A 14,256-nucleotide genomic window follows, 5' to 3' on the forward strand; every position below is an offset into this window, starting at 1 on the left:
AGGGTAAATTGGAATGGTAAGGGTTTTGAGGTTGAACTCTGGGTATAAAACAGCTGCAAGAGAGAAAGAAAAAGACCTAAACGTGTTGCTAAAAAAGTATTCTTTCGCTTGGGGAAATGTGAGTGGATGCTGATATGGGTGGATAGGGAGAACAAAGTGAGGCAAAGCAGGAGAATAGATTGTCACCAGGGGGTGAGGGGTGTCTGGTTATATGTAGATGGAAGGAAAGATGGACCGGCGGGGCTGTTTGCATGTCCTGAGGGAGGGGTTTGGTGATGCTGCAGCAAATAGGTGACCCAGAGCCGGGGACTGAAGGGTCAACACCTGCACAGGTCACCTGGGAAGTTAACACAGTGAGACATGACACACATAGCAAGAGCAACCTTTACACTCACTAAAGGACAGGTACCACAAAGGTATTGTTGTATTGAATAGCAGGAAGAACGCACAAATACTATACTTACTCCCTGTTGTACACGAGCACACAGTGCAAAAACATACACACACACACATAGTGGCAAGCACACACAGAGGACATGGTGACCTGCTTGTTTGTAGATCCTTCAGGCAGCTGAATACACAGCAGTGAATTCATGAATACAAATCATACTCAACGCTGAAAGACACTTAGGCACACACTAATATTTTCACATCACCTCAAACTGTATTTTAAACACATCACATTAATATCAACCATGATACTGAGTACTTTTTTTATGTAAATACAAGACTAAGAGTTTACAGTTTGGATCAGGAAAACTTTACCCACCTGTACTGCTGCAGTTATCAGGGCTGTGAAATATACATCAATAAAGGCATCGATTAAGACCACAAATGATCCAATACTTTTCAAAGGATTGTGGGGGAAAAAAATAGATGAGAATGTGAAAGTTACTAGAAAATGTGTTTAGTGGATTCAGCTTTGCGAACTTCAGATTCTTTGTAGTGTTGTGAATACACACACACACTCTCTCTCTCTCTCTCTCTTTCTGTTGTCCCCTGATGTCCTCATTGTTTCTCTGTTCCCGTTTGAAACTGATGATGACTCAGTATGACACATCATTTGAATACACTCACAGAATCGTATGCCCTCAGACCAAAGCCTGTGTGTTTCTGTTTGTGTGTCTGTTTGCATTTGTGTGTGCGCTCTGACCCCCTTTTAGATTCCTCTCCAAAATAATAGACTTCCCAATAGAGCTACAGTACTTAACAGCACAGACTGTGCTCCAGTTAAACAGCTTTGTTTGGCTGTGTCTTCAGTAGGTCTTGGCATTGTTTTTTCCATACCTGAGTTTCAGGACTGATATCAAAACGTATCTTGTTTAAAACTGGAGGAAATTAAATATATATGTTTAGATATGAACATACACTCTGTCACCAGTTTATTAGGTACACCTAGCTAAAACTAATGAGGTCTAATACAACAGCCCTGCAACAAATCCAACCTGCATGGAGGTTATAATGTTAAGTTAGTTTGTTGAAACAGTTTTAAAGAGGTGTTGGTTTGTGGTGTTGTTGAATATTATTGTTTTATACTAAGATATAAAGATATTCTGACCCTTCACAGTATCCCCTCATTGGTCTCTATACCAAACTTCTGAACCACAAATCTATTTTTCATACGTCATCACCAATACCTCATCAGTCATTAATAAATGGGTGATTAATCCTTAATGGAGCTTTCAGAGATTCTTTAGGTTTTATTTGTTTAAAGAGAAAAATCATTCACATTCACACTATGTTGTGGTCCTAAAACAGGAGAACATAACAGCCATCATGATTTCAATTAATGTTATTGAATGTGAAGAATGCAACAGCATTTTTGAATGGTGATTTTTGAGTTTTTGTAATAAATGGACCAAACTCTATGTACAAAATGTGTATCAGTTGCACAAAATAACAGTTGAAATATTTCCATTTTTGCATATTCTGGACAACTTTAGGAAAAGTCATAAAATGTCAGACTAAAGGAAAGGTGACTAGGTTGTTTTTACTGCTCTCTAATGTAAAAATGGGTTGAATTTGACCTGAACAGTATGTAAGAAATTCATCTCAGTACAACTTTGTATAAACATATGCAGCCTTACAAGAACTTTGTCTTAACAAAATACTCTGAATAGTCTGAAATTGGAAAATCTGATCAAAGAATAAGTAAACGAGACTATGAATCTGATAGTCTGTGGCAGCTTTCAGTACTTGACAGTTTTTGATAATCAGTGCTATGGACACATTTCAGTCAGTACCAACAAGTACTGAGATTCAGTATCCAGCCCTAGTCCACAACAGATTAATCTTCATTTCCAACAGAAATGATGAAAACATCTGAACTGTTTATATTTCTGAAGTTCTCCTCTCTCCTCCTTCAGCTTTTTATATCTTTTCCTTCAGTGTTTTATAGCTGATTTTGTTTTTTTTCCACGTCAGCTGACTCACTCGCTCTTTATCACATGCCCCATACACTGTGTGTGTGTGTGTGTGTGTGTCCATTACACAGGCAAAGCGATCTTTGCACTGATGCTGATGTGATACATACGTCAGAATCTAAATTAAGGCCTTGACACATTTTTCACCACACACACACACACACAACCACACACTTTCAGATGCAAACACATACACACATTCACAGTATTCAAGTGTAAAGTGAGAGGCTGAATAGGAGCGTGAAGGGGTAGCGTATTGATAGATGAATAGCGAATGTAGATTCTCTACCAGTCAATGGAATGTCAATGCCATCATTTTCTCCCGGCCTACAGTCTTGCTACCTCCAGACTTATGACAAATTCAGGGAAGGGGAAGATAGAAGGAGAGAAGAAAAGAGTGAATGAAAGAGACAGAATGTGGTAGCTGGCAGTTGATGGATGGGCTGCAAACAGCTTGTCTTCCTCTGGACTCCATGATAACATGGCGTTCTCTCTTCCTTTCTGTCTATTCCTCTCTGTCATCCATTTCTCTGACTCTTGCTTTCCATCCTGTGTTTGTTTTTTTCCTCCTTCTCAGGGAAGGAGTCTATTTTTCCTGTTTGCCTCCACAGCTCTGCGATGCATCAGAGCTGCTGATTTGTGAAAGCCTGTAGTTTCCTTTGCTTTATTTATGTGTATTTTCTAAATGTGTCTTTTTGCTGCACCCAGAAGAAATACTTGAAATCTAAATGATATCTCTCCTGTTTTCTTACTCCCCTTCCTCCTCTCTCCCACTTCTCCTCATCTCTTTCTCTTTGGCCGATGGACAGTTGGCAAGAAGAACCGCGTGTCAGCAGGTAAAGCTGCCATTTACATTTACATTACCTTCCCTGCTCTTTTTTTTTCTGGCTCTCTCTATTTGTACTGAGACAAATATTGCTGTGACCCTTTGCTCCTGCCAGAAGGTCAGAGCTAAGGGTTGCTTAGCTAAATGCTTTGCTGAAGGTTACATTGGCAGCAGTGGTGGGTGCATGCTATAAAGGATGTTCCACCAGTGCAGTTGCACCGTTTCTGCCTCATGGCTAGTAAGAAAAACTTACAGACACTTCTAACCTCAAGGTCAGCCTGCTGCAGGCCTGCGTCTATGGGTATTATAATAAAATAATCTGATTATAGTACCGTTGCAAAGGTACACGTATATGTCATGTTCCATTCAGCACAGGATATGTGGTTCAAAATGCAATTTGCTTTTGGTTTGACGTGCCCTGTGAACCACATTAATATTATATTTGTCTAAAAAAAAGTCTTGACAGAGGAAGAACATTAATTCAGAAATGCAAGTCCTACCTGGAAAGCTTTGTTAGTGTTGTCTGTAGCTTGCTATCATCGTCAATATGGTTACCGCAAATGAGAAGCAACAGCTGGAATAGCTTCCATTGCAATTTTAGATCTCTGTTTGGAAGTATCATGTTCTCCCTGTCAGCACTGGACAAGGACTAAATCAGACAAAACCTGAGGCCTCACATTATTTAATCCAAGTCCTATCATTTTTACATTTTACATTTTGTCATTTAGCAGACGCTTTTATCCAAAGTGACTTACAAGCAAGGCGGAGCAGGTACAAGTGCAATGAGAAAGAGCGCTACAGAGAAGAAGGGTTTTTGAAAAATGAATAATTATTAAAATAAGAAGCAACTGGAAATATACAAGTGAATGAGAAATACCATAAACAGAAATACCATAAACCTCTCAGCCAGCTCACGTGGTATAGATTATTATATGAATGAAGATTATGTACAGTGTTGATATTTGGTGTCTGAGCTCATCACTCTCCACAAGGAAACTCCAAGCTCAGCAAAGCAGGGGAGCGGAGACAGACGTGACTAACATCCACCCTAATTGAACATGGACTCAGAGCCTTCAGGTGGATGTCGGATAGAGATGACAGCGTAGCTCTCAGATGAGCTGTGCTGCAGCAGGCATGCAGCAAAAAGACTGAGCAGAGCACTGAGGGCTTAAATATAGCACCATGATTAAAAGGGTGCGTTGGATATACAGTATGTTGCAGTGAGAAGATAATGCCGTTTGAGTGTAGCGGCAGACTGGAGTCGACTGCCTGAACTAGCTCGTAGCCTTCACTTCATTTGGGCAATGATTTCCGACTGCATCACCTGAGTGTGTATATTACCTGAGGTCGGCTAAAACAGTCAGAGGTGCCAGTTCTTTTCCCCACAGCATTCAAGCAGCGTCTTACTGCAGATTCAAACCGGTCCCAAGCAATTACAGATGCCACAGGAATGTTTATCTCTGCTGATACCCATCCACTGAATCGTAGCCCTGCTTTAATGTTTCTTCATAGGCACAATCTGTTATAATTACTTTGTGCAATATTGACATATTGCCTTTTTGTCCTTTTAGAGAAGAATTACTCACTAACCATGTGGAAAAGTCTCTTAATTTTTTTCAGTAAGAATTAAGTGTTGATGATTTTCTGAATTAATGGGGGGAAAAAATATTTTATCTTTGCTTTCCCCACTTTACCAAAAAAGTTTGCAGGCATGAAGCAATTGCACACGCCCTTATTCCAGTATAGTGATGATGAAATGTTACCTCATTATGTCATTGTGGGTTTTGTCAAGCAGCCAAAAAACACAACTAATGTAATGCTGAAAATGAATCAAACACTGAGCACTCCCCAGCTCCTACAATAACTCCTGCTCTACCTCTACATTACTGCTACATGTTTCCTGTTTCTTCTTCTTCCTCTCTTTCTCTCCTGTCTTTCTATCTCCTCCTTCCATCACTTGTATGGCGCGATGACAGAGATAGATAGAGGCATAGCCGCGGGAAGTAGGGGTGCTGCGGCATCCCCACCCCAAGGTGCAGCAACCCTGCCTCCAGGTGGCTGGCAACCAATAGGCCCGTTTGTGTTGTTGAATGATTTATTTTTTTTATGTCGTGAGCAAGCTGGGAAAAGTAGTGTAGTAGTGGAGCGAGGGAAAGAACTGGGAGTGCCGCAGCCACTTACTGCAAACGTTACACTCCACCTCTACCGGTCCCTGTAGGCTATAATGCTTTTTAAATGATGTCGCGCAGCGCGAGCTTTCCAGGTGATTTCTTTGTTGTGTGTTGTAGATGTACGAGTGTTTTCTTTGACAATTTACTTTAAAGATTAGAGAGGCTGCTTTCAGTAATTGTAAATGTTTCCATGCGCGCAGTAATGTCACTTCAGCAAATATCTTGGGACATTTAAGCAGCAAAACTAAAAATAGTAGTTATAAACTTGACAGGACAGAGGAAAACTCTCCAGGGGAAACGGAATTAAACTTTTAGCTTCTGAAATAACATTTTTTAGACAGCTCTGATGGCGCTCAGGACTTATCAGGAGGACAGCTGCTTTGTGTGTAACAGCTGACCTTTTGGATGTGTAGAAGAACACGGGACATTAATTACCATTAGATCCTGACCGATCCTGTCGGCGTGTCTGGAGATTTAAATAATCAATGAAGTTACGCTGCTGTGCCTCGTGTGTAAATGCAAACAGCGTCTCTCTGCGGGGGGGGATCGATGCAGGTATTTAATAAACTCAGATTTTGTGTGTGTGTGTGTGTGTTTTGTGGGGAGGAGGGGGGTGGGGGGTTAATGGTGTGCACCCCCGCAACCCCAACTGAAATCATGGTCCCGCGGCTATGGTTAGACGGTTTTGGCAGCTGAAGGAGAAGATGAATATGTAAAAATTGGGCATCATTCTCGGTCCTCTCACTGCTTTCCATTGTCTGTGCCTGTCTCCCCTCGGGGCTCGGATCTTCTACTCTTGGTGTGGTGTGGCTTTATGTGTTTGTGTGTGTGCGTGCGCGCGCGTGTGTGTGTGTGGCATGTCTCGGCTTGTGGTTTTATATTGGCATGCGAATGCCAGTGTAGTCAGACGATGACAGCTGTCAGCATGCAGCATTAATGAGCGCGGTGACACTCACCCCACTCTCACACACATGCAGTACTCTCGAGAGAGAGATCAGCAAATGATCACCTTCTCCTCTCCATTTATTTTTGTATACCCTCCAGAAAACTCTTTAAAAATTTTAAAAAGCTCTCCTCTTTCTTTAACCTCTCATTCCCAATGTCCCTCATTTTTCTTTTTGTCTCCTGCGTTCGCTCTTTAACTGTCCCTCTTTTTTTTTTTTTTTTCTCTCTCAAAGTCTTTCTCTCTCTGCTGTGTGTATGTGGTCTCGGTGTGATATGTGTTAGTTAGCTGTAAACCCTGCAGACACGTATCTGACAACTCTATTAATACACAGTCAGCTAACACCAGCCTCCCCTTATGTGCATATGTGTGTGAATGCAAAGAGACGTGTGTGAGTGTGAGCGTTCACCCCTCAGCCAATCCCTCTGCTCTCTAGGTCTCCGCAGAGATTTGTCTGAAAGTCTTAAAACACACAGATCTCCAGTCATAGAAAGATCATACACACTCACACACACACACATACACATACACATGTTGTCCTTGGTCACTTTTGGGGACATTACATAGACTTACATTCATCTCCTGGAGAGTAACTCTAACCTTAACCACTGACCCAAAAATCAGCGTTTTACCAATTGGGGTCACGGCTTTTGTCCCCAATTGGACAAACCATCCCCAATTAACTGGTCTTGTCCCTGAAAGTAGCCTATGGCAGACACACACACACACACACACACACACAGGCTGACTCAGTGACTGACAGATTTAATAGGAGAACAAGCTGTAATCTGAGAGAATCCATTCAAAGAGGGATTACATTCTAATCTGTGGATGGAATAGCCTTTCATCTCTCTCTCTGTCTGTCCGTCTCTCTCTCTCTTTCTCACTATTTATCCATCTCTATCTCTTTTCTGCCCCTAAGCTGCCCCAATCCTTTTACCAGCCCTGTTTTTTTTTTTTTATCATTCCCCACCCTTGATTTAATTTGGGATTTTTCTGCCTCAGTTTGAATATCATACACACACACTCACACACACACACACACACACACACACACACACACACACACACACACACACACATAGACTCACATTCACACAGCTGTGTCACCTCAGCAGCACTTTACTGTCAATCAGCAATAATTGCACTGTCGAGAGCATTGTAATGTTGCAATGCGTCACTGTGCATACTCAGCACATACACACACACACACACAAGATGTATGTTTTTTTCCCCTGTACTCATCAGTTTTGATTTATTTTTTTAACTGCTCTGCTTTTTTTTATCATCCCTCTTTCTTTAATGAAGCTTTTCAGCCCCAAGTTGTTCTGATATTGCTTCGTTATACTACAACACTCCCTGCACTTTTCTTTCTACCCTCCTTCCCTCCATCACTCCTAGTCTGCCTCTCTCTCTCTCTCTCTCTCTCTCTGCCACATGGTGTTTCTCATTTGCTAAATGAGGAATCCAATAGAGTTAGATTAAACTTCTGGACTCTCTTTGTAAAATCTTTACGGGGAGCCTTTTAGCTGCGACAGCTTTCACACACACACATATACACACACACACATAATAAGACAGTCTGCCAGTTTGAATATTTCTCCTTGTTTAAAATGAGGAAGATTAATTTAATAATCCCTGTTTAAACAACAAAAAGGAAGAGATAAGAGAGTGATAGGGAATAAGGGAGGGAAGATAGGCGGTAGGGAATCAGGGATACAGACGAGATGAAATGATAGAGATTTCCCCAGAGAAAGAGGATGTTAGACACGCTGACAGAGAGAAAGGAAGAGCGCAGATCACACAACCATATGGCATTTTACTTTCCCCTCTACTTCTACCATCATGTCTGTCACTCCAGGAAGAAGACCATCTGCACAGTCCCCTCTTGCTTTTCCCCCATCTACATATATACTCTATCTCTTTTCTCCTCTGAGCCCTTTTCTTTTTCCTTCCATGTTCTCCCGTTGTCATACCAGTGTTCCCGCTGTCTTGATTTGTCTGTCTGCTCCCCTCAGACACACTGTCCAAGTTAACAGGTTGGGTTCACACCTCCCCTCCGCTCATTATCGGCGGCCGCTGCTACCATTAAGGCTGCACTGATGGCTACTAGTCTCTGCCTGACCTCTGCGTCCCACAGACAGCTAATGGAAGCTCTCCTCTCTTTACTTCAGGCTTCCCCACCTGTGTCGCTGTGCCTCTCTTTGTCTCTCTCTCTGTCTCTTCCACCTACTCCTGCCACCCATCTCCACTTCTACAAGATCAAACCTTTCAAATCGTAACATATTGTAGGACATGTTGGTCTCTGCAAAATGAAATTAAAGGCAAAACAGTTGTGTGTGTGTGTGTGTGTGTGTGTGTGTGTTATGGAGAACCAGGGAGAAACTGAGAGTGATAGAGTCCTCCACTATTACTTCCCATTTCTCTCTTTTGTGTCACTTCCCTTATCTTCCACATTAATGACTCAACCTCTACCCCTGAGTTAGAGCATCAGTGAGTATAGGTGTCAAGACAGCAGAGTGTGTAAGTGTGTGTCACTCTGTGTGTGTGTGTGTGTGTGTGTGTGCGCGCGCCTGTCTTCCTGGTCCCGCATGTCTTATTCTGTGTGACAGTGGGATATGACTTTTCAGCTCTCTTTCTCCGATAAAAAAAAAAAAAGAGAAGAGAGAGAGAATGAGAAGAAGGAATAAAGAGCAGAGAGTCAATTACCACCTTTTCCTCCTTCCCTTCAAAGGGGAGATCAAAGCTGCTCCTCGCCTCCCCCTGCCTTCTCTCCATAACCCCCTTCCTTCCGCTCCAACCCCCTCCACCCCTCCAACACCCTATCACAGCTAGCCTGTTAATTTGTACTCCCTACTCCTCCCTGATTGGAAATCTACATATTCATCGGTTATACGGTGTACAGCGGCAAACCCAGTGAACGCGTAGCCATTAACACGTAGGCTTCACACATTCTGCAAAACATTGATTAACATCTTTCAGTCGGCCTTCTCCACTGTTTTTATACTACTGTGCTGTGCAGATGTCACACAATTCAAACAATGATAAGAATCTTATTCTGTCCTTTTGTTATGAGAGGCCATTCAGGCCATAAATCATACTCGCTCTCACACACACACAATCATAATCTCGCACATACGCCGCCATACTCTCCAACACACCTTTTAAGCCATAAATCATTCTTCACATACTCACACCACCATAGTCTTTTCTAAGCACTATCATTGTAACTCACATGCGCCATCATACTCCCTTCAATTCATCATTATACGCTGTATGGCAAGAAGAACAAAGAATGATATTGTTTTTAAGAGAGAATTATGGTGCGTTTGTGTGTGTAAGATTGAAAATATGTCCGTGATAGAGACAATAGCAGTGTAGAAGTAGTAGAAAGAACTATAGTTTCATTTAAACATCAGTCATTCTCTCGAAATAAACCTTTACTGAGTATACTTGTGTTAGGAAAAAGTATGAATGTGAGCATAAGGTTGCATTAACACAAACAACAGCAGTCCATGAAAAACCAAAACTTCCCACATTCATTTGACTGAGGCCACTTACCAGATGTGCCAATGCAGATGTCTCCGCCAAAAAAAAAAAAAAAGCAGGGTCTTTCAGCAAAAACGCTGAATCTGGTGCAACTCATCTGGAGCTGCGTTGGCCAATAAAATATATGCAAACACACATTCCTGGTAGATTACTTTGTAATGTGACGCTGCATTTCTGTTGTTTACCTCGTGATCGTGTTCAATTCAATTCAATTCAATTCAAAGCGCCAAATCATAACAAGTTATCTCAGGGCGTTTTTCACATAGAGCAGATCTAGACCATACTCTTTCATTTACAGAGACCCAACAATTCCCCCACGAGCAGGTTCTTGGCGACAGCGGCAAGGAAAAACTCCCCTTTAACGGGAAGAAACCTCAAGCAGAACCGGGCTAGGTGGGCGGCCATCTGCCTTGATCGGCTGGGTTGATGAAAGATAAAAATAAATGACACAGTGATAATGTTCTAGAAATCCTCGCAGTGTTTTAGCATCTGATAAGCCTTCACAATCATGGCTCTATTACTCAAACCTGCTTTCTAAGTTTGAGTAATAGATCCATGAGTGTCTCACCTGTACATGAAAATGCACGCCCCCATCAATGCAGCCCCTTGCTTTTTATAACATGGGGCTCCTATTGTGTCTGATCGCCCACTAAGAGAATATCATTGTGCATAAAAGAGTATACTGTAGCAGTGTGTGTGGGAGAGTAAAGCGGTGCATGTTTGAGATTATGCTGCTTTGTGCAAGCGAGTATGATTCACGGGCCCAAATGGCCTCTCATATTTTCTCTCTCTATCACAGATCCTGAGTCAGAGCTTGTGGCTCCAACGATTGTGATTGGACCTAAAGACACGACAGTGGTGGCAGGGAGCGAGGCGACGCTGGAGTGCATTGCTAATGCCAGGTAAATTTCTTTTATCTATTGTATATGCACACACACACACACATAAACACACACACACAAACAATTCCTTTCTTTCCTTGCTAGACAGCACTGTTTCCTTCCAGGGCAATTAGAGGACACCACATAAACTCATAGCTCAGCAAGTCTTTCCTCCTAGTATGAGAGCATAGACACACAGACATTGACACCCACACACACACACACACACACACACACACACAGTCTAGGGGGGCAGTCTAGTCTGACTCAACAGATGTTTTACAGAGCACCAGCAAATTCTACTTCAGTTCAAGAGTTCACAGAAACTCAAGTGTAATCAGTTTCCCCTCATCCCTTAGATACACACCATCCAACCTCCCTCTGTGTCAAAACTGAACACCGGCTTATGTGTACTTAATGTGAAACAATGCAGTATTTGTTTTGAACATAGTCTGTTTTATGTCCAGTAATTCCTTCCAAACGACTGTTTCGGATAGACTTTCCCCTCAAGACTGAAGGAACAATTTTCAACCTTATTTCTATAATATGTATTAGTTACAGGAGTGGCATGGCTAACATAACATCTTCAAGGCTTGGCATTTGCTTTCAGATCACACACTGAGTTCACTGCTTCTTATGCCAGGGGATGGTGAAATAACTGGAGGGACAGTTTGTGTGGGTTTCTCCTCCTTCGGGGTGTGCTCTACTCTACAGCTCATCTGCCCTGGAAAAAAAACTGCGTTTCAGTTAGTCACAGTTACCTATTCATATTTCCACAAGGATAATATTATCAATGCTTTTTTTCATACAATTTGTAATAGGTTCTCAGAGTCATGCCCCACAATTTTTGATGCAGTCTGGACTCAACAGGTGATATCCTGCACTCTAGCTCCTCACCGTGCCGTTTCGAGTTTCACAGTGGACTGTTTGTGCAGAGTTTTTTTGTTGGATTGTGTTATTCAGTCCAGGCTGTTCTTGACCAGCACTTGACCACTGAGCAGCATTCAAGATGTGAGAAAAAAGGGACAAGATAATATTACACATATCAAAGAATTAAACACAGGTTTAAAAAAGTTATTAGCTACAGCGAGATCAGTTTTCATCATACAAACAAAGAGAAGGTTGGTCAGACCAGGCATTTCTTTACACCAATTAATTTGGTCTTTCTGACCTGCTCCACTAGTATTAGCACTGCAGACAAATTAGTTTCCTGCATTCCTACTGCCAGTAACAACTCCACTCCTCAGAGACTGTCTGCTATCAGAGAGATGATTCTGTACCCAGGGACAACTATTGAAGTTTTGCAGAAAGAATGCTATGATCAGTGAAATCAAATTAAAGTGCTGAAATCTAAAAGCATCTGCTATCCATGTCCATTAACCATTAATCAGTCATTTGCACCAGTGCAGTCCTGGTGCAGTAGAGCGCTAGAATATTTTTGATTGAAAATAAGCAGCGCCAGTCGACCTAATATTGAGCACAGTAAAATTTGATTTTCAGTATTTGGGTAAATTTTGTATTCTTTTTGCGGAAAGGACCCAGTGAATAAGTATTTATTAAAACTTTGACATACCAGCCTAGTGGTAAGTTTAATTACTTTTCCATCCAAGTTTGTCTGTACCTCAAGGTATGAGGTCTGAGAGTGAAAGCAGCACACTCTCAACTGTATCCAGATCTACCCAGTAAAACACTTTTTGTGCGAATACATTATTTAGGCTGGACTGCATACTAAGTGGACTTGTAGTACTTGCAAATATGTTACCCACTTAAAAGGACTTGAGTATTTTACAAAAACATACAAATCATAAAAATCATGAAATAAATCCATTTCCACTCACCATGTGCCCAAACATCTTCCCAGCCATCTTAACTTTGGTGAATTACCAGCTTGTCTTCACTTCCTCCACATCTCTTAATACGAGTCCTTTGTTAGTGCCAACTAATGTCACAAATAAAGTAATTGCTATTAAAGTGAAAACCAAACAACTTCTTAGAAAGAGAATGCAGTAATAGTAAGTCAAAACAATGACATCGATCTCTGAGCTAATTCATTTAGGAGATAAAACTTGTGTGATTGTAGCTTGAATTTCAACCTTTTTATGCCTTGTTTTGTGTCATTTCATCTGTTTCATGTCTATAGAATTAAGATTAATGCCTCTATACTGCATTGATTTAACACAGCTTTATATAAATGTGTAAATTGACAGATATTAGACAGATAGTAATATTTTTAGTGTGTTTTGTAATGTAATTTTATTAATGAGTATTTGTATTTGCTGCTGCTTACATAATCAGCTTTGTCTTCGTATATCTGTTGTAAATCTTAATGCAGATTGCTTGTAAGAATTGAAATGTTGTTTAAAAATGTGGCCAAAAAAAACTGAGCTGCATTTTCATGAATAGATACAATACTGTCTCAATTCTGTCTTACACAAATACACACACATGAATGATGTTTTGATGTTTATCCAAACAAAATTTCAGTAAACACGAAAACTCATTCTCCAACATCCAGAATAACCGACTGAAGCTTCTCCATGCTGAGTAGAGCGGACTGCTCTGATATACAGACTGTCATCGCTCATTTCCTGCCTCATTGACACATAAACTGATGGATTTAATATGTTGTAATTGCCTTCTGTCACTCTTTTCTTTTTTTCTCTGATGCTCCTTCTCTTCTCTTCTCTTCTCTTCTCTTCTCTTCTCTTCTCTTCTCTTCTCTTCTCTTCTCTTCTCTTCTCTTCTCTTCTCTTCACCCTTCCCTCTCCTCTCAGACCGATGGACAGTCTCGTGGTGTCATGGAAACGTGATGGGCGTCGGCTGGCCGGTGGGCGTCGTCTCATTATTACTTCCCCCACCTCTTCTGACACAGGCTTATATGTGTGTGAAGCATCGCAAAGCAACAGCACTGCCAAACCTGCAGAAGCAAGGGCACACCTCACTGTAACGGGTAAGAAAAAAAGGCACCCATTCACACTGATGCACACACACAAACACACACGCACGCACACACGCACACACAAACACTGCTTAACATGATTATCCATGATTATCCTGGGTAGGCCTGACCCATCAAGACTAATGCCCTCAACATGTGCCATTAATTTCTGTTTTAACCTCGCTCTCTTCTTTTCTTGTACATTTTTTCGCCTCAGGCACTGTTTCATTCTGTTTATTCCTCCATTTATTCTTACTTTTTTTTTCCTGGAAGCATGACTGTGAACGCCCCAGGCTGTGACTGTCAACTACAGGGCAACTCGAGCTGAATCCGCTGTCCACATTCACCAATAAACTGTCTATTGTAGTCACAAACAGCTGCTACATCCACGCATGCACAAATTCATCTACGTGTGCGCACAAATACATGCATACCCCACACTTAGACACCGTCACAAAACGGCACCGCAGACACACAAGCCTATTCGCCCGGCAGCTAAATTAGTTTTGTTCCCCAGAGTCACCA

At 41.6% G+C, this 14,256-nt stretch overlaps 1 protein-coding gene across 2 annotated transcripts in view; it reads left to right on the forward strand.

Annotated features, from left to right (window-relative positions):
* The window catches only part of LOC122979734 (protein sidekick-1-like), a 247,661-nt gene that overhangs the window by 148,456 nt on the left and 84,949 nt on the right, over window positions 1-14,256 (forward strand). The window contains exons 7-9 of one of the 2 annotated variants that reach the window (XM_044347437.1): window positions 3,233-3,259; window positions 10,712-10,814; window positions 13,568-13,743. In XM_044347437.1, the coding sequence (XP_044203372.1) occupies window positions 3,233-3,259; window positions 10,712-10,814; window positions 13,568-13,743 (306 nt within the window). The remainder of the gene's footprint in view (window positions 1-3,232; window positions 3,260-10,711; window positions 10,815-13,567; window positions 13,744-14,256) is intronic. The other variant, XM_044347438.1, reaches the window with a different exon arrangement.

Source organism: Thunnus albacares, chromosome 3 (assembly GCF_914725855.1).
Source record: "Thunnus albacares chromosome 3, fThuAlb1.1, whole genome shotgun sequence".
Taxonomy (NCBI): domain Eukaryota; kingdom Metazoa; phylum Chordata; class Actinopteri; order Scombriformes; family Scombridae; genus Thunnus; species Thunnus albacares.